General features: G+C 42.1%; 1 protein-coding gene across 1 annotated transcript; it reads right to left on the bottom strand.

The window, feature by feature from the left end:
• Nucleotides 1–11328: 11328 nt before the first annotated feature.
• WEE1 (WEE1 G2 checkpoint kinase) lies at nucleotides 11329–21869 on the bottom strand. Its single transcript, XM_027737305.2, has 11 exons — nucleotides 21182–21869; nucleotides 18895–19103; nucleotides 18333–18399; nucleotides 18077–18249; nucleotides 17085–17206; nucleotides 16303–16449; nucleotides 15818–15913; nucleotides 15651–15736; nucleotides 15380–15550; nucleotides 15144–15289; nucleotides 11329–12696 (listed from the first exon to the last, which is right to left on the bottom strand). The coding sequence occupies exons 1-11, from the start codon at nucleotides 21740–21742 to the stop codon at nucleotides 12546–12548; spliced, it is 1929 nt and encodes a 642-aa protein (XP_027593106.1). The 5' UTR covers nucleotides 21743–21869; the 3' UTR covers nucleotides 11329–12545.
• Nucleotides 21870–27905: the final 6036 nt, after the last annotated feature.

The raw sequence follows: 27905 nt of genomic DNA, 5'->3' as shown, positions 1-27905 counted from the left end.
ACTCTAATATTTACTGACTGGCAGAGGCTGAGAAATAAGACTGTTGCATGCAATATTTCTTGCAACTGATGGCAAAGCTCAGGCTTTTCTGTTCATCTTTCTGCCTGTAGGAGTTGAATGCTGTACACTGCTTTGACTGCTGCATGTGACTGTCATTCATGGTACCTAGCCCATGATGTTGTCAAGGTTTCACTTTCATGGATTTTACGCAGAACCATTAAGATCCCAAACTCAAGACATATAAATAAACAAGGGAGGGAAAAATTAACTTTTGTCCAATTTTAGTCTTCAATTAACTGCATCACCGGAACAAAAACAGCACTCCAAGTGAAATAGTTCTGGCAGGTACAGTTTGATGGCTGTTTGTACCAGGTGGCACTGGTTCTTTATGATCCCAGTAAGAAAGGTACTCAGACTCTGAAGTGTTACTTAGAATATCATTTATTGGATCTAACATTATAATGGAGAGAACATAGTGGATAACCTTACATTCCTTGAGGTGCTGGGAACCCGGAGCTGTGCAGCATCTCTGAGCAAGGTACAGCATGTCACACAGATCCTGCCCCTGGAAAAGTTATACCATTTTGGTCATTCAAACAGTTACAGGATTTTCTCACAAGAAAGCAACTCTATACATCGTTTCTACTGCCAAACAGAAAGGATGTTCACACCAGAACCTCTTGCTGCCATTTTCAGATAAAGAGCAGGACACATGGGTTTTAATCCCATGTACCAAGTAGGAGCTGCTCTCAAGCTCCTCTGGGACAATGAACCAGGTAACATTTGTCCCACATGGACCTGGAGGCCAGGTTGGACAGGCAGCACAGTTCAGCACAAGCTGGGTAGGCACAGGTCTGACTTACATGGATTGCTAATCCTCCTGGTGCAGTGGTACCTGGACAGATGAGCAGATAGCAAAGTCCACTGCAGGAAGTACTTTTAATTCTCATAGGTGATAATTCATAAAATTAGTTTTCCATATGTGGTGAATTGAAAACTAGAATCATCCACAGATTTCCAGTAATTTTTATTTCTTTAGTGTCTAGCAGAGATGTTGTAGTCTCTCAGTACCACAGTCAACAAACACAATCTCCTTTATTCATAAAACATATTCTAGCAGCCTTTTCCCCCTCTTTTTTCTTAATGTCTTTCTCCATAATTTATTCAGGACTTTGGAATCCACAAAAAATTATTTATGCTCCTTCCTCCAGATGGATGGTGTGAGCTACACAATTAACATTAAAAATTATATTAATTAAATTTCCTAATGAACCTGATTTGCTAACATTATAGCTGTTAATATTACCGGAAACATCTTGAAATACATCAGCATTTCTTCAATTTGACCACAGCTATTCCACTTAAGAAGGAAGGAGACAACTTTTGCATATGCAGATAACCTAAAAATCTTATTTGGTAGTGAGCACTTGTAAACAGAGAACATCCTTATTTAAGTGCATTAAAATATAGTTAGATTCTGAAATGTCACTGAAGAAAAGCAATTAATATAGTTCACACATGAATCTCTTAATGGCAGGGACTTAGTTTCTATTTTGAATAGAGTACAGTGATTTTTTGGCAGCTCATTTTTGTAAAAACAATAGAGTAGAAAAATAAAACAAAATGCCCCAGAAGTTGTTAAAAAAACCAACAAGAACAGCAACAAAAAATAACTGCCACACCCCCACACATAAAAACCAACCAACCAAAAAAACCTAACCAAAACCAACCCAAAACACCTGCCAAAACAACAAGAAAACCAACACCCAAAACCTGTGTGCAGCTTTTCATTTGCTCTTAATTCTTTTTGCTGACTTCTATTATTCTTGATTTAAATGACAAGCTAAAATGCTAAAATCCTTTGCCAGAGCAGGATTTGTTTTCCACTCAGAATATAAATAGTTCCATTCAGGGCACTAGGTTAGCAGTCCACGCTTAAATGTTTCATTAAAATGAGTGGTTTATATAAGCCTCAGCTGCTCCAGCTTTCGGTAGGTTAATCAAAAGGATATTTACAAGTTATGCATAAAACTAGTACATGATTTTAAATAGTCATGCTCATATTTAAAATTGTTTGTATAGGACTGAACTAACTGAGCAAAACCAGTTAAACCGAAGTTCGTACGCAGACATAAACTCAGTGTGGAACAAAACCGTTGTTTTTTATACTTACCCAAAATAGCTTTAACAAAGTTACAGGACTAACTGCATCCACACCCAAAGCGTGAGCTATTTTAAGCAACCCTTCTGTTTTGATATGCTAGTCTGGATCTTTGCTTATCAAAGACTTTACATTCTAAACCTTTGAAGATAAGATTGACATGTAATCCATTAAACATTAATTAACAGCAATCACGCTTAACCATGAAACCCTTGATAGCACTACACAGACTCTGAATTACTTGCATAGTACAAAAGTAAGCTCTGATGCAACCTCACATACTTCTGCTTTTCTTGAAAGTTGCCTGAGATCTCAGCAACTTTATTTTAAATCTGTGCTTATTCTCATTTTGTTTGCTCACCACAGTTAAAAACATGTCTGAAGGGTGCTGAGATCAGGGAGGGAAAACTGGCTCACAGTCTCACAGAGTGACTCATGCTTTCAGGAAGGAGCTTTAGTTAGACCCTGCTGTGTCTCAGCCTTAAGAGGTCAATCACTTCTCTCTTGGTCTCCTTGCAGAAGCTTAATTACTCCTTGTTAGCCAAATAATAAGTATTTGTAAAGGAGGTTCTAACCAGAGGAAAGATTACGCACTTGAACCGTTACTAATTTTGTTTTATGCCACTGAGTCAGTTAAACTGACATCAAGGAAAGAATTCAGGCACATCAGTAACTCAGTTTTCTGCTCATTGTTCGCCCAGAGAAAAATCTTCCTGACCTGTGGCTAGACCAGTCATTTTCATTCTCCATAGGAAAACTAAATGGAAGCAAACAGAAATTGAGGACCATTAAGCCAACTTCATAGCAAATTCTATTTCCAGTATCTGCCACTTCACAGCGATGTTTCAGTAGAAAATAAAACTGAAGCAAATGCTAATGTTTGTGATCAATATTTTAGTTTCTGAACAGATTGCCATAAAACATCTCAAGGAAACATTGGGGGTCAGTGTAAAAAACAGTTAAGTGTATTTGATATTATACCATGACCCAGTCCTCAAGCCATCTTGGGACTTGCTTTTTGTTATTTTAAAATATTTCAAAAATTTTATCTCTGGCCTTATACACATGCTTTAAACATTCTCACTGGAACTATGCAGAAATTAAGCATGAAAATTGTTTTAGATGAAACAGGAAGCAGCATTAGATGCTGAATCAGAATGGCAGCTCAGTCTCTCCTACAAAAAAAAAAAAAAAGGTTAATTTTCCATTCACTTCCAAGAGTTCTAGAGCAATCTTTAAAGGGATTCCAGCAAAGCACAGCTACTTCATTATAGTATTCTGTTATTTATACACATATGCACAACACATGCATTTTTATTCAAATTTGACAAAAGAAACATAATGAAGGGGTAGAGTGTTAGGTTACCTTTCAGTTCCTCCCTGGTGTCATGGTTTGAGATAGCCCCAAAATCCAATTCCCTAGCCCTAGCCCCCTTCCCCATCTCAACCTAATGTGGGATGGGCTTTTTCCAGACAAAACACGCCAGACTCAGAATGGGGGAAAGGGAATATATTACCATGACTGTACAAATAAATATCATAACACATTATACACACCATCACAACTATCTCTACCATGACATATAGTAATTACAATGGATCAGATCTCTTCTCCCCTCCAAATAAAAGTCCAGGAGGGAAAGAAGGACAGATCCCTTCCAGTCTCTGAGAAGCAGCAGCATCTTCTAAGGCAGCAGTCTGTCTTCTCCACATGCATGCAGCAGCTGATAGCTGGATTTCTGCCAGCACTCACGAGGGAGGTATCCAAGCTCCCTCGGCCCCATCGCCTCCAACCGAGGGGTCTTCCGTGGGCTTTGTTCACCCCAGACAAGGTCGTTTCACCACGGTCATATCACGAAGACACAGGGGGTCTTCGTGACGGTCTGGTATCTCCAGGAGATTCAAGCTCCTTGCAGGGCCTCTGTGCCACTGCCTCAGGCTGCCGCCGTGGCAGCAGTGCGAGGTGGGGGGAAAAGCCAAGGTCGCCCCCCTCTGCATTCCTCTCTGTCCCAGCTTCCCAGGACGCTCTGAGCTTCTCAGCTCCTCTCTCTCTCCGCTGCTGCATGTCCAAAACTGCTCTCCAAAATAGGAGTCCATGTCCCTCTTTTTCTCAGAGGGGTCTCAAAGGAGTTTTGGGGGGTCTGGTATAGTTCTTACCCCAACTCTCTCTGTAGAGCTAGTTCTGCTCTCATCTGCTGCTGTTGGCTCTCTCTTGGCTCTCTGTCTCCTTCCAGGAGTTCTCTCTGTGTGCTGCATGCCGTTTGCTGTTTGGTTCTTATCTGTCCTGGCTCTCTGCCACCGTTTCTCTGGTCAGTGCCGGCTGCTGAAACACCTCCAGGTTCAATTTACAGACACTTAGTCCAGCTTAACACTGTTCCACGTCTCCGTAGCCCCCATCTGGGGCTGGGGGGGGGGGGCCCGGAGGCCCCAAGGGGCTCCGAGCCCCCTTCCTCGTGGCTCTACAACATGGCCACCTCTCCCAACAACCAAACTACAACTCATCTCTTCCGGTCTGCTTGTGGTATGTTTACGTTTCTGCAGGAGCGCCCATTGGGCAAAACTTCAAAACTTCCAGGGGTTTCCACCCCTTGGGGTCTACCATTTTTCTTAGCCTCTGGGGGAAAACAAAGTCCAAACCACTACACCTGGTAACACACATCTTACTCCATACTTGTAGCTGATAAGGTATTTCTCACCAAGTTACAGAACTCACCGTAGAACAGAATACCACTGATACCTTATACTTGCAGAAAGGAAGAGGAAATTAAATCCGATGTGTGCCGCAGTAACCATCTGATACCATGTTTTGGGATGGAAACTGGAAAGAGAAAAGGCTATTTAAGCAGGGTTAATGTGGAAGGCAGTCAATCAGAAGCATAGAATGTTTAAGGTTGGAAAACACCTCCAATATCACTGAGTCCAGCTGCTAACCCAGCACTGCCCATGTTCACAAAACCATTTCATTTTGCCAGAACAGGATTTGTTTGATTCTGTAACTAACTAAACCATTTCCCTGAGAGCTACATCCACATGTTTTTTGACTTCTGGGGATGGTGATTCCACCACTTCCCTGGCCAGCCTGTTCCAATGCCTAACAACCCTTTCAGTAAAGAAATTTTTCCTAGTATCCAGTCTAAACCTCCCTTGGCATAGCTTAAGGCCATTTGTTCTTGTCCTATTGCTGTTACCTGGGAGAAGAGGCCAAGCTCCAGCTGGCTACAACCTCCTTTCAGGTAGTTGTGGAGAGCAATAAGGTCACCCCTGAGCTTCCTTTTCTCCAGGCTAAACAACCCCAGCTCCCTCAGCCATTCGTCATAGGACTTGTGCTCCAGACCCTTGCCCAGCTCTGTTGTGCTTCTTCAGACACACTGCAGTGCCTCAATATAGATTCTTTGTTTTCTTAGAATAATAGAATCAGGAAGGTTGGAAAAGACCTCTAAGACCATCGAGTCCAACCCTCTTGTAGTGAGAGGCCAAAACTGAACACAGGACTCAAGGTGTGGCCTCACCAGTGCTGTGTACAGGGGGACAATCACTGCCCTGGTCCTGCTGGCCATGCTATTCCTGATCCAAGCCAGGATGCCACTGGCCCTCTTGGCCACCTGGGCACATACTGGTTCATGTTCAGCTGCTGTCAACCAGCACTCCCAGGGCCTTTTCAACTGAGCAGCTTTCCAGCCACTCTGTCCCCAGCCTGCAGCGCTGCCTGGGGTTGTTGTGACCCAAGTGCAGGACGTGGCACTTGGCCTTGCTGAACCTCATACAATTGGCCTTAGCTGATTAATCCAGCCTTGACTCAATGTCCAGAAAATCAAAAGGAGTTTAAAATCCCATTTGGTAAGGCAAGAATCAAATATATGGGGAGATTCTACCCTAAACATCCTAATACCTAAGTAGATGAGAGTGAAAAGAGGCAAGAGGAAACAGCTGCAGAGGTAGAAAGATCACCTAAGGTTGGTGAGACTACTAAAGGTTGGGAATGGGAGATATTTCTCCTGTTGTCCCCCTCCCCCCCCATCCCTATCCTGCAAAACACCTTGCCTAAACTACTTTCATTAGTGGTGCCTTCTGTTGTCTGTAATTCAATAGATGAGCAAGGTCTTCTCCATCAGGATGCAGGCAGAACCTTTGCCTGTGCACAAATGGTAATTCAGCAACAGCAGCAGATTTTATGTCCATTGGCCCACTTATCTGGCAGCAACCCTAGGGATACATAGAAGATCATTAATTAGAATCAGGCCAGTTAGTCTTTCATCTTGAAATAAATAGAAATCACTTCAGACCAGCATGATTATTCAGATGTCACGCTAAATACTGATGTTGAGTATTATAAGGGAGTCAAATGACTGGCAAAAGGAAGACCTTTAAATCCAATTCTCCAGATTTCTCAAGACTATCCAGAATCTCAGTTCATTTTAGGCATGTACAACCTCAGATCTCTGAGCAACATGTTAAACAGTAATAAATAAATTGCTTCCTGTTTAATTAGGCACAGCAATATTCTCTCCTGGGGTCACCTCCCTTTCCCCTAGCCCAGTCCCATTATACTATGGGAAGATAGCATCTTCATCCAATTCCAACTGTTTAGACAGGAGCGGGACCTCTATTTCCTATGTGCTGTCCTGCCCAGTTGCCACTTCTTCCTGCTTTCTCTGTGCCGTGTTTCTTGAGCTGAGAACCTCTGCATCAGCTTGGCTGTCATGGCCAGGAAAGCTGGCAGCGCTCCCTCAGAGCATTCCTACAAGTTCTCTGGGTTCAGGCAAGGCACAGCCCTGCTTTTGACTCTTGCTTTAGACCCAAGTCCTCAAACCCAGTGACATTCGTAGGTAGCACACACACAGAGGGTTATTAAACATACATACACGCTACAAACAAATCACACACGGTGACATCATGAGAGTGCATTTCCCAAGCCTATGGAACCGAAGGGGTGAGTGTGGATGAAAGGCCTGAGCTACTGCTGGCAAGAGGGCTCAATTAGTACTGCAGAACAAGATAATGATTTCCAACAATCAGGGTCGAGTGTCATGCCAGCACACGAACACTTTAAAGACAAAAATTTAGTGTACAGTTAACAATTTTGTCCAGCAGGTGTTGCTGGAGACTACAAAACACATTCAGCCAAGGTCCAGCAGGCCAGCTTTTGGGAGGGTGTCAAACACTGACAGTGCTCCCTTGCCCCAGATCAGCAAGGATTGGGTGACTAATTATACTTTTACTCATGAAATTTTTCAGTGTTATAGTCTAAAGTAATGCAAACTATGACATTGAAATCCTACTTTCAAATATATAAGCAGTCCCTAACTCCATTTCTAAAGCTTGTCTATAACTTTATAAAAAAGCCAACTTGACAGTAAGCTTTTCAGGTTCTACATTTTACTAATTTAGATCCATGACAGCCAATAGGACAACACGATACTTAGAAACTAAAAAATGAACCCAACAGAAACCACAAAAAGACCTTAGACAACTGCTGTGTGTCAAAAACTTAACAGAAACAAAACAAAAAAGGAGACAAAGATGACCATCACAATTTCACCTGGCTAACCCTGTGTGAATTCATGGTAAAAATTGCTGGAAATCTGATATACAATCTATGAAAGTAGAACAATTTCTAGTTATGCTACAGTTTCCAGATGGAAGGTGCCAACTTCTCTTTGCAGACGCACTCCTTATCTGACCGTTGGTGTTCATGGCTGCAATACACCAGTATTTTGCATGACTATCACAGTATTAGTTTCTGAAAAAAGTATTCAAGTAAATCTAATTGTATTTTGACAGTAATGGCATAAATAGAATTTCGCATGGTATTTGAACACCAGATGCGACTCGATATTTTTTTAAATATATATATATATATTTAAATATTTATAATTTAATAATAGTTTAGCCTGCAAACCCATCAATATTTCTATAGTCAATGGAAAGATTTGATTCACAAGATGAATTGTCTAAAAAGTGAATCAATCCTTGATAGTTGAAATTCATATTAAGAAGCTGGGGGCTGTTCATACTATTTTTGTTTGTTTCCTACAAAAATTAATTTCTGTACAAATGGAAGACAATCCATTCACAAACAAGTAACTTAGATGGAACAATTTCAGAATATTCTTTTGGAAAGCAGCATTTGTCAGTGTTAAATGGTATCATGTCTTTACAGGAAACTAATTCTGTAAGAGCTTTAGTCCACCACACCACCCACTCTTCGGGCACAAGATGCAGCAAAACTAAGCAAGACTAGGCAGGTACTGTAATGTATAATTAGAAGACAGAGAAAATAAAGGAGCAGACAAATGTCTAGTGGAGGTGGGGATATGAAATACCTGCTTTCAGGTATTTTTACATTCTCTTTTCTATGAGTTCTTCAAGAAGTCACATAGACCGATCAAAAAAGTTAGCTACTATGCTACATCTGTATTGGAGAGTTAAGCAAGATGAATTCGTGAGAAGAACGGTTAAACATTAAATGTAGCTATTTTGAAGAACACATTTGCCACCCAACCCTAATGCTTGCTTCTTAAATTGAGATAAAGCTTTCTTCTTAGAGTGCTGAAGCTCATCTTATTACACTGAGCTTGGTAGAATTTCTTTAACTGACATCTGACTTTCTACATTTTTGTGAGAGGTTAGTAGTCATTCTTCCACCTGAAAAGTTGGCTTGCTTAACTACATACCAGTTTTGCCCAAGTCTTGTTTTTGCAATAAACTTGTAAGCTATTAAAATTACTGTAAGATTGTTTCCATTAAAAAAAAGACAAAAACCCCATCAATGTCAGTAAAAATAGATACCACTTCTTACTCAGCAAGCATCTGAATCATGAATCACTGGATGCTGGGAATATTCATAGGAAGCATTAATACACACTTTCCAAATTCTCTGCCTGTTCCCACTGGATATCGTTGCAGCCTCATCATTGGCATCAGGAAGACTCATGAAAATTTGAAATAAAATGTCATCATTCTTACTGCCCCCATAAGCTACATAAGGCTGAAGCTCCTTTTTTAAACATTGTCCTTGGCACACAAGAGAAAGTTAGAACATCTGAAGTCACTTCAGTCATATAGTTTAAAGCTGGGCATCCTTTCCATGGTACACAAAACCTGTGACCAGCACTAGAATAGACCCATAGAATCCTTCAGGTTGGAAAATACCTTTAAGATCATGGAGTCCAACCATTTAACTCAGCACTGCCAAGTCCACAACTAAATCATGTCTGTAATTGCCCCACCCATACAGCTTTTAAATATCTCCAGGAATGGAGACTCAAACACTTTCCTGGGAAGCCTGTTCCAGTGCTTGATAAACCTTTCAGTGAAGAAATGTTTCTTAATAGCCAATCCAACTTGCCCTGGCACAGCTTGAGGCTGTATCCTCTCATCTGGTCACTGGTTCCCTGGGAGAAGAGACCAACCCCACCTGGCTACAGTCTCCTTTCAGATATTTGTAGAGAGCAATAAGGTCTCCCCTGAGCCACCTTTTCTCCAGGCTAAACACCCCCAGCTCCCTCAGCCACTGATGAGACTTGTGCTCCAGACCCTTCCCCAGCTCCATTGCCCTTCTCTGGACTCACTCCAGCACCTCAATGTCTTTTTTTGTAAAGAGGGGTCCAAAACTGGACACAGGACTCGAGGTGTGGCCTCACCAGTGCCAAGTACAGGAGGACAATCATTGCCTTGGTCCTGCTGGTTACTTAATTTCTGATACAGGCCATTGGCCCTCTTGGCCACCTGGCACATACTGGTTCATGTTCAGCTGCTGTCAACCAGCACTCCCAGGGCCTTTTCAACTGAGCAGCTTTCCAGCCACTCTGTCCCCAGCCTGCAGCGCTGCCTGGGGTTGTTGTGACTATAGTGCAGGACGTGGCACTTGGCCTTGCTGAACCTCATACAATTGGCTGAGGCCATTAACCCAGTCTGTCCAGATCCCTGTGCAGTGTCCTGCCCTCCAGCAGACACTCCAACCCAACTTGGTGTCACCTGCAAACTGACTGAGGGAACAGTCTTGTCCAGATCATTAATGAAGGCATTAAACAGGACTGGCCCCAATGCTGAGCCCTGGGGAACACCACAGCTGCCAGCTGGACAGAACTCCATCCACCACCACACTCTAGGCCCAGTCATCCAGCCAGTTCTTAACCCAGCCAAGACACAGCTCTATAAGCCCACAGCACTACTGCACATGGCTTGTTTGCACAGCAGTACTTGTGCTGATGTGACAGACCTCTGAAAACGGGTGATGCAAAAGTATCACAGGTAGACCAAAATTTTTTATGGTATAGGGTAAGAAAGACTTAAGTTCACTGATCCCCCACCAATTGGTATTTCTGTTAAGTATGCTTTAAGAAAGGTGTCATTCAATGTAGATGAACACACTGCAACAAAACCATGTATTCCAAGTTCTCTCACAAACAAAATAGTACTATCATATAAAGTAAAAACTTAAAGGTCGTATCAATTTTACTGATAACTGCATATTCAGTTACCTAAACCAAGCCTCTGGATTTCACTGTCATATATGAGTCAAACTGAGAACTCTTAAAAATAAAAACTTAGCAGTTATTTTTTGCAGTTGCAAAGCTGAATTTTATGATTGTCCATTCAATTCAGATACAGCTTCTCTGATAGTCACCTGCAACTCTTTAATACAGCTATGTAAAAACTTTCACAACAGACTGATCTTTTAAGCCTTTATTTACTGTATCTCTCTTCTTTACTTTTGCATCCATACCACAGAACATGCCACTATTGTGTTCCTGAAACTATTCTAATTCCTCCCGCTGTTTTCTTCCCAACTTATAAATAAGCAGTTCTCTTCCCATTCCCAGCAATCCATGAGTGTTCTTCCTTACCTCAGACCCAGGTCTTTCTTCACATAGTTTTCAGTCCTCCATCTTCAGTCATGGGTTCCACTTCAAATCTTCCAGGGGTTTCATCTTCCCCAATGCAATACTGTTCCTGAGGCTGCAGAGACAGACTGCTATAGACACCACACATGGACAGGGGTGCTCCTCTCCTAACTGTGCGTTATCTTTGTCCCACTTGCAGGAGAGGGAACCACAAGCACTAGGCATGAGAGGGAAGCAGATCTAATTGGGACTTGCCATAGTATAACCCTGACTCAATCTTTTATTTCCACAGCTACGAAGTTAAATAAGTGTTAGACAATGTTAAACAAATGAAACTTTTAACTTTAATATTCAAATTCAACACTAGTAAGAACAAATAGAGCACAAATGGGAAACATTTTTTAGAGTAAAATGCATGAAGAGACAAGCCAGTAATTAGAACAGTTCTTCTGTCAGCCTAGGTTCAGTATCAGCACCGGTTCTGATGGCCACATTCTGTTCAATATTTTGGAACTTAAAACCAAGCAGTTAAGCTGTTGGCATCCCAGACTGCAGTTTCAGTATAGTACACTATAAGCACAATCAAACTTATGTACATAAACAATGAAAACCAACCTGAACACACTAAACTATTTACAAGTACTCCAACATAAAAGAAACAAACGTACAATAGCCTCAAGAACAGGCAACTGAAGAAAATATGAACATTTTGAGAACCTTATTAAAAAGAATTACAAAACATCAATAGCAAAGACATTAACAATTGCACTACACTAATACAGAGTCCAAATATTAAATTGGTGCATTATTTCACAATGCACTAGCTTTGAGAGAAAAATGCTGCCTTCACTAAAATGCAGCTTACATGTTTCACTTAATTGTTTTAACAAGAAGCCTATTAACACAATAATGATTGTTTTAATGCTACAGTTTACAGCAAGGACAACAAACTAAAAATAGCAGCAGTTCCACATGGCACTTAATTCCACAGGTTTCTAAGCTGTGGTTTATGCAATGCCTACAAAGTGCTCCCAGTTGAATACACAAAATAAAATTCACAACGAAAGTCTACCTGACATCAGGTATATTGACTGTAGGTGGCCTCAAAGCCTGTCTTTCAAAATTTATTCCCCACTGCTCCAAAAAAAATTAACTATCAAAGCAAGGCCCCCTCCCTCCTTCTTAAAGATTAGGGATATTGCTTCTTATTACAATGCTGTAACGCTACAAAGCAGCACACCACTATAGTGGTTAACCCTGGGACAACATAACATCTAACAGTGTAACCGAAAGGCTTATGGATCAACATCCAGGATCCTCTACAGACAAGAGAGTAACCGAGTCCATAAACTCAAATGGTTAATACAGCTATAGTCAGCCATATAGTACAAGTGAAAACCCAGAAGCAATAGATGTAAAACTAGTGACACTGATCAGATAGGACAAGAAACCAGGAATTGAATGCTTCCTTCAATTCCTGAGGCTTCAGTCCAGCAGAGATGCTACAGTCATCTCAGTAGTTCTTTCAGACTTCATAGTTAGTAGATAGTAAGACTAAGTGAGCGGTTCATTTTCTTCCCAATGAGTCGAGATGGTCTGTTTTGTGTTGTAGATCTCGTTGTCATTCTGTCAGTGAACAGCGCTCGCTCCTCGGCCGCAGCCTTCGCCATCTGTGCCTTCTTCAGCTCTCTGCAAGACAGGGACAGTGTCACACCCGGCAGTACCCGCAGGGAATACGGGCGGATCACAGCAAGAGTGCCTCAAACGCACTACAGCATTTCAGAACTTAAGACTTGGCAATTTAGGTCATACTAAGATGGTTATCATTTGCATCCACCTGTTCACAATCCAGAGGACAGAAGTGGGATGCTCATTACTTGTCTAGATGTTCTTTCTTCTGAAAATCATCACACAGCTCAGATTTTGAAGCCCAGCCTGTTATAAACAGCTCAGCACTTCAATCACCAGAACACAGTAGGGTGCTGTTTACTTCCTCGCATGAGCCACGTGTTAAAACGGAGTTAATTACTGAGGTTTGCCCAAATGAAGCATATTCAGCCACAACTGAACTTCTGTGGGAGACTCAAACAGACACAACACTTAGATGAACGCACAAGTACATAACTGGCAACAGACAACTCAGGAAGCATCCTTTCCCTTTTGCATACCCACATCAAAAGCTTAGCACCACCTACATTTTTTTTGCCTAATAAAAATTTAAGCCTGCAGGGCAGAGTCACTGAAGACAGCACAGGTCATTGTCCCTGTGCAACATTCTGCCAACTGCTCCGTTTCAGAGAATTACCAACACTCAGTCTTAGGACAAACTTAAAACTCAGGACGGAAGTACAAAATAGTCTGACTAAAGAGCAAATCTATCTTTATAAAGGGTTTCCCCATACATTGCTTTTCTCCTTTCTTTATAAATACTGACATATGGCTAAGCTAAGCCCTCCTCCCATACTCTCTCCTATCTCAAACTATCTGTCAAAGAACTTTCTCTACTCTAAGAGATTTGTATTGTCACTTCACATCTGGACTGCAAAGCAAAATCAAATTTTACAAGCTTGCTGCATACTGGTGTAGGTGTATTTAGATTTAAGCTACATGTTTTAGTTTAGTAAGCCATTCCTATTATTGTAAGCCCAAGTATTATTCATTAAGAGCCGTGCCCATCTAATCATCCCCACATTATCACTGTGTCAGTTCACTGCAACAGAATACAACCAATTTTTCTCAAATTTCTGTTTCAGTGTCCTCTTCGTTGTGAACATCAGTCACAAATGCACACATGTGTGCTCACCCAACTACCACACCATTACCAGGAAATTAAGCTTTACAATATCCTTCCATTCTTCCCCTAGAAGTCTTGAATTCTTAAATTCTTCCCTAGAAATCTTGAATTCTTCCTTCCTCTGAAGAGGATGAACACTGTAGAAAAGCTGAGTTTCCTTAAAAGGATACTTTTCACTGAAGATAACTTACATATACAAGTGGTATTTTAAATGGGTCAAATGCAGGAAATTTAAAAAAAAACCATACAAAAATGAACACCTCCGCCCCCAAATAACTACCTGAAGTATTTCATGGAACACTATGCCACACATTAAAAATCATTGTGGCTAAGCTTTCTTTTTAAATCATTCTTGGATTTATAGAAGGACGTATCCTTCTTGTTGCCAGGCCAGAAGCAATTTTCACAAAACACTACCTTTGCCAGCTTTCCCTTCTATGTGATACAAAATATGCTGTCTTTATACAAGCAAGCAACTTACCTCAGCAAATCTGTCCTTTAACCTGTATAAACTGTCAAATTATTCTTTCAGTGTAATTCATTCATCAAGAAGATTATAAAGATAACTACCTAAACTGGTATGTCTGGCTCTGGTCAGACTGTAGCAATGGAGTGAACCCAGAGTGAACCCAAACATGAAATTACTGTCTTAATTCAAAACAAACCAATCAAAGAAATCAGTCTTCTATGTTCCCTCATAAAAGCCTGCCTATTATGCATAACACATGCAAAGTTAATTGCAGTGAAAGATTCAGACAATTGTTGCTTAATTTACTAGCTCTTTCTCTGAAACTTAAGCAAAAATCAGACTTTCCTAAAGAGAATCTCTTCTTCCTAACTTTAATACAGAGCTGAGTGTTAAGCAGGGGGCAGAACAAGATGACTTCCGGATACACATGATTCTTTGGTAACCCAGTAACACCACTGTGTGCAAGTCAAATTAATCCAAACACATTCCTGATGTGCCATTTCATATAAGTTCAAATTAGATCATTTCAGTCACATTTTCCAACATGTTTTAATGTACAGATGACATAGAAAAACACAGACTCAAATAATACAGAGATGTAAGTTAGGCTATCCCTGTCACAGAAGCCTGTATTGTGCTTCAAACATTTTTTTAAAAACTGTAATGTTTTGCGGATGCCTTGAATACTAATAGCTCAGTGCCCAGCAGTTCCTTCTATGGAGAAAGTTCCTTGTAAAGTTCCATGACCCATTTTGTACTCTCAGGTACACACATGCCTATGGATCTGGGGACCTTACACATGAACAAGGACACTATCACGTGAAAACCTATTAGAAATGAAGTCATATTTAAGGACCCCAAGGAACTACTTACTTCTGTAAGAGAGAGTTTTTGAATTTCTCAGCATTCAGTTCTATCCGGAGCTGCTCTGCGCTCTTTTTTGCAGCAGAGAGAAGCACTGAATGCTTGACTAGTGCCACAGCTGAAGGCCTTTTCTCTGGATCAGGATTAATCATAACCTTGGAAAAAAGAAAATAAGGCATTCCTGTTAAAGTCAACAGCACAATAAATTTCAGTTATCAGCACGCCACTAGTACAAGAGTTCATACTTTTAGTAAGTCTAGTAGTTCTTGAGAAAGCACTTGTGGTAGTCTAGGTAGTTTTCCTTGTCGGATTTCATGCCATTGGTCCCCATTAGTTGGCAGTGGTTCAGCCCCAGCAGCACAGACAACAGTCAGAGCAAGAGCGAAAATATCTGCTTTAGGCAAATGAGTGTAGTTCTTGAAAAAAGAAAAAAAAAGAAAAATAAATTTACTAATTTTTCTAAAGAAAACAGCATGCAGACCTAACATCACTGTTTTCCACACACAGTACAGTTACCTCTTGTAGGACTTCATTCGCAAGAAAACGGCTGTCGCCTTCTTCCACCTGGGGACTGGATACTCGAGTTACATGACCAAGGTCACCTGCAAAAAGAAAAGAAAGTTATCTTTCAGAAGACAACAAGATGATGCAATTCTTTTGACCACAAGTGTGCTGCTTCTCACCTATTTTAAATATGACTCTATCAGATGACCAGTCATCATCATCACCTTCTTCTAAAGTTATACTCGGGACTGATGTCCTAGATATGAAAATATTACCTGAAAAAGAATAGAATTGTATAAAAAACATTTCTGTATAATTTCTACTTCATCTAGTTTCACTACAGCTTGCTTTAGCAACACAGAAATTTTATTTGTATCCATACCCAGTTCACAGACTGAGAAACTATAACTGTCTTGCTGTGACCCCTCTGCTGGGAAGGCAGCCAAGTGTTATGCAAGTAGAGTCAATTACACAAAAAGGGCCCAAGATAAACCCAACAGTTTAGGTCTGCTAGCCAATTTTATAACTGACATCTTTGTACTGCTATTGAGAACTTCAGTGAAGAATTTACAGTTAGTAAGGTGTGGCTAACTGCTCATTTTTCTACAGCAGATTAAAGTAATGAGGAAATTGTCAATACAGAGTAAAGCAGTTACAAACTTACTAGGTTTGATATCCATGTGTACCAGTGACATTGAATGTATGTATTTTAAACCTCGAGCCACTTGAAGTAGCAGGTCCTTCAGCTCTGGTTCAGTAAAATAACGCATATTCCTGTAATTTTCACTTATGGCATCTGCTAAACTGCCACCTAAAATGACAATAGAGAAAACATTAAATTTTTTTACATCAAACAGTTGACAAAGTAATGACAAATAGCTTCCAAAATTTAATTAATATATAACCAAGAACTTGCTGATGATACACAGTAAGTGTAAAATCTAGAGCTGTATCCTCTCTTTATAGCCATGTAATATAATAAAATTATTTTCTGCTGTAGTTGCCACGCAAACATGGTATCAAAACAAGGGAAAAGGCCTCTCTCCCTCTTCCAAATCTCTGGCAGGGCATCAAAAATAGCAAAATGCTTCAGAAATCAAGTTTAATCTCCCTTTAAAATGGAAACTCTCTAGTAATTCCCTCTATTCCAGCTTGTACTATTGTACAGAAAAAAAGAACAGTTTTGCTGCTCGCAAACGCCTCGCTGTACTTCCAACATGCTTCAACACATACAACTTGGTCTGCAATTTTGTACAGTCTTTGCTTTATATCTCTGATATGGTTTTTCCAACAGAAGGAACATTAGACACTTGAAAGAAAGGTGGTACGAGCTATGAGTACGGTAATCAATTCCTAACTAGTGCTGAGAGTTTGTAGATAACTGTATATCTTCAAAAATTAAGTTTTTTGAAAGCAAGTTCAGAACAAGCAATAAACTTCACTTACCATTGCAATATTCATTCTGTATAAGCATATGATCATCTTCTGCCCATGCAGAGTAGTACCTCACCACATGAGAATGCTGTCCCAGAACTGCATGTGCATAGACCTCTCTTAAAGCATTCTGCCTGTTAGTCACAAAAAATAAGAGCACATGAGTATTATGAGGTGAAATAGTACAATTTCTTATTATAATAGTTCAGTGGCACCTTCAGCTGGATTTGTACTTATATCCAAACAGCTAAAATAACTGACACTGTATTAAAAGACTATGTATGTAGAACATCAAAAAAAACCACAGCTTGGTACAGATAATTCTTGAGGGAGCTACCACTTCCGTTATGTAATTGCCAACCAGTAGCAACAGTAAGCTCTGAGATGCATCACTGAAGTCTGAGGAAAAAAATAATGGGGATCATAAGTCAAGAGTTTGACTAACTCAGCATTCCTAACTTCTTGCCTGTAAGTCTGGTATGCAATTCTGTGCAACTCAAACTTGTGGAGTTTTATATTATAACTATTAGAAAAGTGTGGGGAAAAGTCACGAATCACAGGCTTATTCACAAATGTCAAAAATTACCCCCAAACTGACTTGACTCATCTGAGTGTCACTCAAGCTGACTAAGTCCTCAGACTTAGCTGGGAATATTACTTTCACCTCTCAAAGGATCATCACTGGAATTTATTCACATAGTCTCTCCTGCCACTAATGCAAGGAAGCTTTATTCTTACTTTCCAGGTGAGAATAATCTCTTTCCACACAAAATATCGGGACAAACATCTGCTAGGAGAAAGGCCAATTAGCCTTTTCTCCACAGTACTGCACAGTATTTGGGGAGGGGGAAGGAAGAAAAGTAAATTGACTTCAAAATTGTATCTGTTTTACGTTTGTCTTTGTTTTAGACTTTTCTCTTAAACACCTTCTCTAGACACCAACACAAAGAGACATATGAAGAAGAAGCCCCAAGAGGAGGCTTTTAATAGCAGGAAGTACTCACTCATCCACTGAGCCAGCCAAGGGTTTCTTGGATCGCTTTATTGCATAAATGCAGCCATCTAATCTCTTCACACATTTAAACACAGAACCAAATTCACCAGATCCAATCTTCTCCAGTTCATGAAATTCAGTTGCATACCGTGACTTCATATTACTTTCTGTTATTGTTATCCTCTGCAAAGATTAAAAAGGGAAACACTTAGATCTGCAGATACACAAAATGCCAAAATCAGTATCAAGTTCTAAAGATTAATTACCTTAGCAGGTCTCATGGTTTCCTCTTCAGGCTCTCCATCACTTGGTTCCATGTCCTCTCCACAAGAGCTGAAATTCACACCACTTACTTTTGCAGCAATAATGGCTTAAGCAAACTTAAAACTGAAGTCCAACAGCTACTTATTTTTTTCTAAGATCTAATTCTCCCATTCCACCTTAGTTTAACTAACTGAATGCTAGAAGTGCAAACCCATAAAGGTACCATGCTAATTTATTTGTCATTTCTTTCTTCATGTTCCATACCAGTACTTAATGTGTTTATCCTCCTCAAGAAAAGACTGTGTGCATAACTCATTCCATGAGAGAAAAAGACTGTAGGACACAACCTAGTCTATCCTCTCTGTACACTAATCAAAAGATCTAGTGCTAAAGGGTTATTTCATGGTATTGTGCATCTCCAAGCACATACTTTAAGAGCTGAATTATACATCACTGACAATTTGCAAGCAAAAATACTTTCACAGAAGCAATTTCTAACAAAACTTTTGCAGCTGAAAGTAGTTCTAAATATAAGCTTAACAAAGCAAGCTCCAAGTTACTCACTCGTTCCAGTGTATCCTCTTCCTCCTACGACATTTTCCTTCAGAGTTGTGAAGGAACATGGAGTCGGGAGTGAAGGGATTGATGTTCACATGAGGTGTTTGTCTAAAATCTTCTTCTTGCTTCTCAGATTTCCCAACATTCATAAACAATGAGCCCCCTCGAAGTTTGACTGAGCTGGAGCCTAGTCCTTGTGCTTTAGAAAGCAAGCTCTGTATTAAAAAAAGAAACAAAACAAATACATTGATATTGCCTTAGACATAAAACAATCAAATCATGTTTGAAGTCATCATTACAATATTCTCTAATCAGAGTTGGGATCAGTTGTTTAAATATCTGCATTTCCATAAAAAAATTTCAAAGAAATTATTATGCTTTGTACTCCACACAAAAATAGTTCAAGTAAGCATTGAATATTAAAATAATTTTTACAAGACAGGAAAGATGATGAAAGCAACGTTTTTCTGTCTTTAATCATGTCATCATCTAAACTTCTTGGACAATTTTTTGTCCATGAAAGGAACATAGATGAAACTCGTGGACCATACTGTGCTACATCGCCGTGATTTCCACATACAAGATAGCCAAGTTAGATCAGATGGAAAATTATCCTTGGTGACTACAAATTTACAAATTTACGTGGCAAGCTTAAAACATTAGCAAATAAAACATTTAATATTGAGGTACAGGTGCATCTTCATGAGCCCACAAAAAAAGGTTCAAGAATTGATACCTCTGCTGCATTGTCAGTTAAATATCCAATAACCAGTAGCTGGTTATTTGCCAGACCAGGCATTTTCCTGGCACATGACGAAACCTCTCCCAGTTACACTGGGAAGTTTGCACCTGAGTCTCCTTCATCCTGGTGAGGATGCCAACGACTGGATCAGAAGCAGGAGTATTGCCTTATCCTAACAACAGCCTTTGAAACAAAGATGCCTAAACCACTACAGGGAAGAAGGCTCAATACTTGGGAATCTCAACTGCGCTCCTCAAATCTTCACTACATAAAGACCTTTAAGTCACTGAGCATCTCAGGACACATTTCAGTACTTCCACTAGATACCTTAACCAACTGATTCTTGCAGATTCCAAAGATAACCCATGTAGATTCTGGGCACCTAATTTAAGAATCCCACTGAGCTACTGTGTTAAAACTGTTTTTAGTGTCACAACCCACAAGACTTTTGGATCTCTGAAGCATCTGCTCCTAACTCAGTATAAAAATCATCACCAATTTTAGCATTTTCGAACTTGTACCACTGATTTCTACCAGTGAAACCTCATTGGAGATGGAAGCTGTAGAAAACCAATTAACAAGGTTGCCTTCCTCGCACTTTAAGTCAGTTGTTTTCCATCTATAGTCCATAGACCCCTGGGAGATTATCCCCGGGGATTATCCCAGGATTACTCCTAAAGGGCTATACGAAAAGTAATGAAGAAAGGAAGCCAATTACCACTAGATTTAAATGCACTATACAATGTTTTACATGAGCGTCGAGTTCAAAAGTTGAGATGCCTTCCAAGAGTCTTTTATTGACAGAGTTAAGAGCTGCGCATCTATCCCTTTAAGCTTTGGAATCCACCAGTTTAACAGCATCGGCTACTCAAATAGCCTTTTACACTTGATGCAGGAGTGCAGACACTGAACCAGCGCTGGCACACAGCACAACAGCAACAGTGCTCCAGCAAGGCAGGATCACAGAATTAATCAGGTTGGAAAAGACCTTGAGACCATCGAGTCCAACCTGTGATCGATCACCACCATGTCAAGCAGACCATGGCAGTAAGTGCCACATCCAGTCTTTCCTTAAACATCTCGAGGGACAACGACTCCACCGCATCCCTAGGCAGCTCGTTCCGATGTTTAAATCAGCCTTTCCGTGAAGGAATTCCTCCTGGGACGTGCCAGTTCACTGACAGACACGCAGGGGGCGGGGGGCAAACCCCAACTCAAGCTTTAACTTTCTGGTTGCACACGTAGGAACGCCCCCGCGACACTACGGCGTCTATTTGAGGAGTTTCAAACACGCTCTCTTACTTTTTAAAAATATATTCTGCACAAAACACGGCCAAACTTAGCGTAATTGTATATTTAGAAATGAATAAAATACACACAAGAAGCGGTTTATTAGGTGTCGCTGTTTGCCGTCGGGAGGCGGCGCGGCCCTGCCCCGCCCGGCCGGGCCGGTGCCCCCGGCGCGGGGCCCGAGCGGCGGCCCCGCCGTTACCCAAGGGCCGGCCGGGGGGGCCGGGGCGGTGCTGCCGCCTCCCCCGCCCGCAGGCTTACCTTGGGCGTGTGCGGCGTGTCGAAGAGGCGCAGCTTGCGCAGGGTCTTGTGCGGCGGCGTGCCCGGGTAGTCGGGCAGCGGCGAGCCGGGCTCCTCGCCTCGCGGCCCCCGGTATCCCCCGGCCGCCGGGTGCGGCGGAGAGCGCTCGCAGCAGCGGCGGCCCTTGTGCGGGGCCAGCGGCGAGGGGGAGTCGAGCAGGAAATAGGCTCCGGGCGACTTGACCGGCGAGGAGCCGAACCCTTCCTCCTCCCACGAGTCCCCCTCGTCCGGCAGCGGCGCCGCCGCCGGCTCCATCTCCTCCTCCTCCTCTTCCATCAGGGGCGGCTCGCTCCGCGCCGGGGTGCGCGCGGCCGAGAGCGGCGAGTCCGCCTCCTGGAACGCCGAGTCCTCACCGGTGCTGTTGGCGCTGCTGCTGCCGCCTTCCTCCTCCTCTTCCTCCTCCTCCTCCTCGCAGTCGCTGTGGCCGCTCAGGAACAGCAGCTTCTGCCGGATCGGGGCGGCCGCCCGCCGTGCCGAGACGCGCCGGGGCGGCGCTGCCCGCTGCAGGCTGAGGAAGCTCATGGCGCTCGCTCGAGGTCCCGTCCCGCTCCGGTCCCGCTGCCGCGCTCCGCCCGCGTGCGCCGCCGGCTCACCTCGGCTCGCGCTGCCCGGGAACGGCCCCGCCGCGCGCCGTTCGGACTCCGCGGCTTTCCCGCGACCGTTGGTCACGTGACACGCACGCCGGCCAATCGCGCCCGCCCACCGGGTTTGAAAACACGGCGCGCGGGGGCGGGGCCGCGCGCGGCCGCGTCACGGGGCAGCTTTGGCGCGAGCGTCGCGGCCGCGGGGAGGCGGGGCCGGCCCGGGGCCACGCCCCGAGGCGGCCGCGCGGACGTGTCTGCCCGGGCGGCGCGAGGCGGGCGCCATCTTATCCCGGGGCGGCCCCGCCCGGGGAGGAGCGGGGATACCGTCGGGACACCGCCGGGACGTGGCGGGGACACCGCCTCACCCTGCCGGGGAGCGCCGGCAACACCGCCGGGGGACAGCGCCCTGCCCTTCCCAGCCCTGAGGCCGGGGAGCTCTGGGGACACCGCGCCGCCCCGCCTGGGTGCAGCTCCTCCCCGCTTCATTGCAACGTGGTTTTCCTCCCCTCTGGTTACTAGAACTCAGTGCCCAGAAATTTCCATAATAATGTTATAATAATTACTTAATCTATAGTAGTAATAGAGTAACTGGCCCAGAAGGAGTTGTTAAAGACGCCTTTTAAGCTCAACCAAAAAAAAAGTATTTCTGATAACTTGATTCACGTGGTTTAAAATGCAGTCAAACACTGGAGCCTCAAATACAGCACCCCGTGCACTCCTACCAGACACTTCCAAGTCCCAGCACAGCCAATGGGATGGACAGCCGATGCCGTTTATCAGCCAGGCCATCTCCCTACAGATTCCACCACTTGGCCTCCTGGCTTTATTTCCCATCACGTGACACCCAACAAATAAACCTGCCAATTTCCTGTACCAAATCACCCTAAAACGAACCCCTTGGGTAACAAAGGTCATGAAAAAATAGGTGTTTTTTCCAGCCACAGAAGTCCCAGAGAATGCCAGGTGTGCATCCGTGTTCAGTTCCTCTCTGCTTCCCCAGACTCTCTGGGAACGTACTCGATTCCCTGGACATGCACACAGTGCCAGGGTTCAGCTCTCGGAGCTGAGGGCACCGGGATGCTCAGAGGCTGCAGCACAGCCCCTTCCCTGCCTCCTCCCCAAAGCCTGCCCCTCCTTACCTGGAGGGCAAATCCTTATGTGCTGCCTATGGCACAGTGCTATGGAGAGCAGCACCTCTGAATGGGAGCCTGAAAGCTTCAGAAATGAGGAGCTAAAACCGCTAAGGACGGTGAATAGAAAATAGATGTTTGTACTTAACCACGTTTCCTTTGTTTGCTGGTCTCCTGTCCCTGGTCCCCGACGTCCATGGGGGGAGGCCTCAGCAGCAACTTCAGACACAGCTCCAGCGGATGTGCAGATGTTCCCACTGCTGAAGGCAGGGCTGTGGTCAAGAACAGGGCTTGGAGTGCCTTTTCTGCTGTCTCCTGTAACAGGATACCTGTATCTCCAAAAGACAATTATTTCCCTACCCTTTCCTTTGTAAGGCCTCCATAGAAACATTTCTGCTGAAATATCACATTCCTATGTATTTCTCATATTTCCAATCATCTGAAAGCTTATGACAGTTTTTGTTTTCAGGACAAGCAGTGGTGAGCCTCAAGAACATAATTTTTGAGATTTGCATTTTGGAGAAACCAACTGAAAAATAGTTTCAGAAAACTGAAAGTGGCCAACATAACCTATGAAAATGGGACTGGGCGGCATTTATAGAGATACAGCTACATCAAGCCAAGTGCAAACACACTCAGTGCTCAATAATTTACAATCACAATACCATCCATTAAAAATGCTCATTTTTAAAGACGAAATGCACTGTGTAGCAAATACTAACTGAAGGATTCAAGTTTTAGAACAGATGATATAAGTGAAGGTTATTAAAAACACAACCCCCCTCTTTTCTCAGTTCATACCCTACAGAAGGAGATGCAAATCAATTCTTAATAAGTGACTCAAAACTTCCCAGCCACTATCTGTGGCTTGCTTTAGAAATATATGAAGTTTCCTTTTCTTTAAAAAAAATTAAAGACTTTGAGCTTTCGATAAATCTCTCCCCCTGTAATGCCAAAGCTGCAGTTTCCTTCCCAAACTCAACCTAAACATAACCCATTCTGCAGTGCTTTCTGGAGTCTACAAACACAGGTATTTAGTTAGAGCAAGTGGCAGACTGAAATTCTGATGCCCTGTTGTACAGAGTTTAACGAATTGCCAATCACTGGAACAGTTTAAGTGGGACAAAATCAAGTAGAACAACTCAGAGCTTGTACAGAGAAAGAAGTATTTCTGAAGAGAAGACAGATATAAGAAAGGAAAAAAGGAATAGAGAAATAAGGGGAAAAACAGTAACACAGTTATTTTAAAAGAAAGTTTATTTGCAAACTAAGAGCAAATAAAAAAGGGAAGTACAGAATAAATAGGTAACTAACAAAATGCGTAGCTGGTATATGAGGGCCACATTCCCAGGCTCTACGTACGTGCTGTTCTGAACTTGCATCAGTTGTTGCTTGCTGTGGTCTCACAGGACCATAAATGGTTTTGTTGAAGACATGATTTTTTGCCCAGATGGAGTGTGGCAACTCTGCTCCCCTGTTTCCCCCACACCTGTAATCAGCATTAGGATGCCTACGGCCTGACTAATGAGCACTGCAGAGCCCATTCCCTTAGACAGAGAGCACATTAGCAATGGATATCATCACAGGAGGAAGAAAGGTGAGTGCAGGCTTCCACTGTGCCATACTCTCCAAGCCAAATTCATCCCAAATTCTTTGATTAAACTGCACCTTTGAGCCACTACAGATCTTGCAAACCAAAGCCCCGATTCTCCAAATAGATATAATGATGCCCAGGCAGTGCCTGACTGATATTCCTACAAATTTTAGTGGTTTAAGAGTTTTCAGGATATATTTGCAAAATTGGCTTCTGGATGATTTATTTTAATAACACTTGCTTTTAAATTTATATGTCTATATATATATCTATCTCAGTATGGTGCACTGAAGATTTTGCTACAAGAAACACCGCTGGGGCAGCACACCCTCACAAACAACTGCTTTTAACTAGGAGTTTTCAAGCTCAAGGGAAACTTGTTCATTTTTTGTGGGTAGCAAAATAATGATGAATAGGGAAGAACTGGAACAATGGCCAATTTGTCTGGCTGTCAGAGAAAATTGCCACAGCAGTGGATACACTGACATCTTGTCGGGATTCCTGCACTTGCAAGTTCATCTGCAGTCCTCCAAGACCACTTTCGTCAAACTGGAAGAGTTCTGCCAAAATCTGGATGAAACCCATTCTACATCGGCCAGCATAGTCTACGATGAGTTCATCTTATTATGAGAGGCATAAATGGAGTGAAAAAGCAGAAGAGGAGGAGGGTCAAGTTGCTTGAATGAAAAACAGAAACTCTACAGCCATCTGTAGATGTTGGTGGAGAACTGAGAGGAGGGACAGATTTTTGCTATTCCCAACTTTTCTCTTGGGCTTCAGCAGGTACCTGGGGGACCAGTGTGTTTGTCACCATTGCCAGTGATGGCATTCCCATGTTCACCCAAGGCTTGGCATATACAGGCCAACAGATCTCAGTGGTTGTGCGCTAAGTGGGACATGTTGCCTCTAGGGCACTGGCAGCTTAAAGGTGAGCAGTTCAAAGATTATTTTATCTGGGGCTGTGCTGCTAACAGCTCCTGTTAGCTAGCAACCTCTTTTTCTTCATTACAAGGTCCAGAGTTGAATGGGTTCCCCACCAAAAATGGACTTTGCATCCTAAGATGTGCCTGGAGGTGATGCTGCCAGTCCTTTCACTCTCTTTATCCTATAATCTGTAGGCAGAAAGAGGATTTCTCAAGGATGTGTTCACCCAGAACTCCAAATAATAAGATAACAAGGTGGAGAATAGAACAGGGAATTTGATAGCACCTGGGATGTCTCCCCCCAAAAAAGAACAGCTTCTGGGCTCAAAATCTGGGAATTTAAAGAAAGATCTGAAGATACTCAAAAAGAAGTTACAATGCACAAGGTATATTAAAAAAGCATAGGTTTTGCCAAGCAGTCACATACAATTCAGTATTTCTCTGTGACTGAGAGCAAACACTCATAATAGTTTTTAGTGACTCCCTTTTTGTCTGCATGTCTGACTTTTAACACTTGAAATCTGTTCCCAAGAGTTGTCTTCAGGTAAGAAATTTCCTCCAGAACATCTGAAAAGTGGAAGAGACAGAATGATTGCCATGACTGAAACCAGGTACAATCAGAATGTCCCATTCCTGTGTTGAAGTCAAGTTAAAATGACTGAAATGGAAAGATTTTGTACCAGCAATTAAAAACCTCAAAATGTTTAATGCAGAGAAACTATTTAGTCACTACACTACTAATTACCTGTATCACTAAACTGTTTCCTATTTCTCCTTCAGGGAACATGAAAAACCACAAAAGAGGTACTCAGCCTTTTTTCAAATCTACTACTATTCTTTTAATAATCTCTTATGCATATCATTTAAGGTGAGCCATTTTGCAAACATTTTTAGATGTGCAGATAAAAAAATATAAAAGCATAGTAAGAGTTTCAAGCAGCTCAGCCATTTTCTTCCCACTAACACCATCCTCAGGAACCTACATATATTCAAAAAGCTGTCTCTTACTACCTTGAATGTTTTGTTTAAAACCAAAAAGCAGCTATTCCTGTCAGTCCCACAAACCATTCTTGTACTTTCTGATTTTTCAGTCATTACAAACTATATTCAAATCTGAATTAGCCCTACACCAAAGAAAAAAGCCCACTGGAGATGTAGCTCTGGGACATTGTCACATCTCCAGAGGCTTTCTACAGCCACGTGGTAGTTTCTGTTATGCCAGCAGACCTGCCAGACCTTGGGAAGTCAGCCTCTTTTCCTTGTCTTGCCTCACACTAAGAAAGCTGTTCAGGACCTCCTCTACAGAATCAAGCAGTAATATGATGGAGAGGCTAAAACTCTCCAATAAAACAAGTAAAACCTGGCAGCCAGTCAACTGAAAGACTGGTGATGGATTTAAATTAAGGAAAGGGTAAAATGCTGGGATTTGACAGTAACATAAGACACGTTTTTGTTACAGAAAAAATTCCACACAATCATTTGTGCCCTAAGAGTGTAAATGGTTTGTCATTCCTTCGAGCAAAATGCTGCAAATAATCTAAACAGAACAAAAATAATCCAAACAAAATCTCTTATTGTTTCAAAACCTGAGATGGATGGGATTTAAAGGGGGGGGTCACGTTTCCATGAGAGATAAATACATAGACTATCTAAGATAAAATGCTCCCTTGTTGATACAAGCTTGCATGTTTATTGGGATAATTGATATCTTTGTATGTTTATTGGGATAATTGATATCTTTGTATGTTTATTGGGATAATTGATATCTTTGTATGTTTATTGGGATAATTGATATCTTTGTATGTTTATTGGGATAATTAAAGTCTGCTTTGAACATAACCCTCAGTTGAAAAAGTCTGGTATCACCCCACTCCTGATAGGGCAAGGTGTCAAGCACTTACTGCTAATGGTGATGGTCTAATTAGATTGTTAGATTTTCCTTTGGCCAAGTGAATTTCACCAGCAGCATGAAAAATAGAATCAAAGGAATGCCAAACTAATGGGATGTTTTAAAATACACATAACACAACAAGGAAAAACTCTTGTTTCTATGCCTCAGTTTGAGTGTAGTTTACTATTTACAACAAAAGAACTGAAAGTGGCTCTTGATTTTTGTTCTGTTGTCATAGGAGTCCAAGCTTTGGAAAGTTTTTATCAGTAGAGCACAAAATACTTTTGGGAAATACAGTGTTCAAATATATACTTTGCAAATAAAAATAATAGGAGTACCTTATTATAAACAACCAGCTGGAGTTTGAATTTCTGCATCTGCAAAGACAAGGCAATTTCCATCTTTTTTAAGACAAGAATGATGCATGCTGTATAAATACATTTTTAAAGCTCCAAACACCTGCAAAGTAATAACTGAACAGGACACAAGTTATTCGTCATTTCTAGTCTCTAACACCTTTCTGCTGAAGAAAATCAGTTTGCTTCCCACCCAACTATTAGGGA

This window comes from Pipra filicauda, unplaced genomic scaffold (assembly GCF_003945595.2).
Source record: "Pipra filicauda isolate LSUMZ 115617 unplaced genomic scaffold, ASM394559v2 scaffold26_size5592650_pilon, whole genome shotgun sequence".
In the NCBI taxonomy this organism is placed as follows: Eukaryota; Metazoa; Chordata; class Aves; order Passeriformes; family Pipridae; genus Pipra; species Pipra filicauda.
The sequence above is the reverse complement of the archived record's forward strand: the minus strand, read 5'-3'. Positions and strand labels throughout refer to the sequence as shown.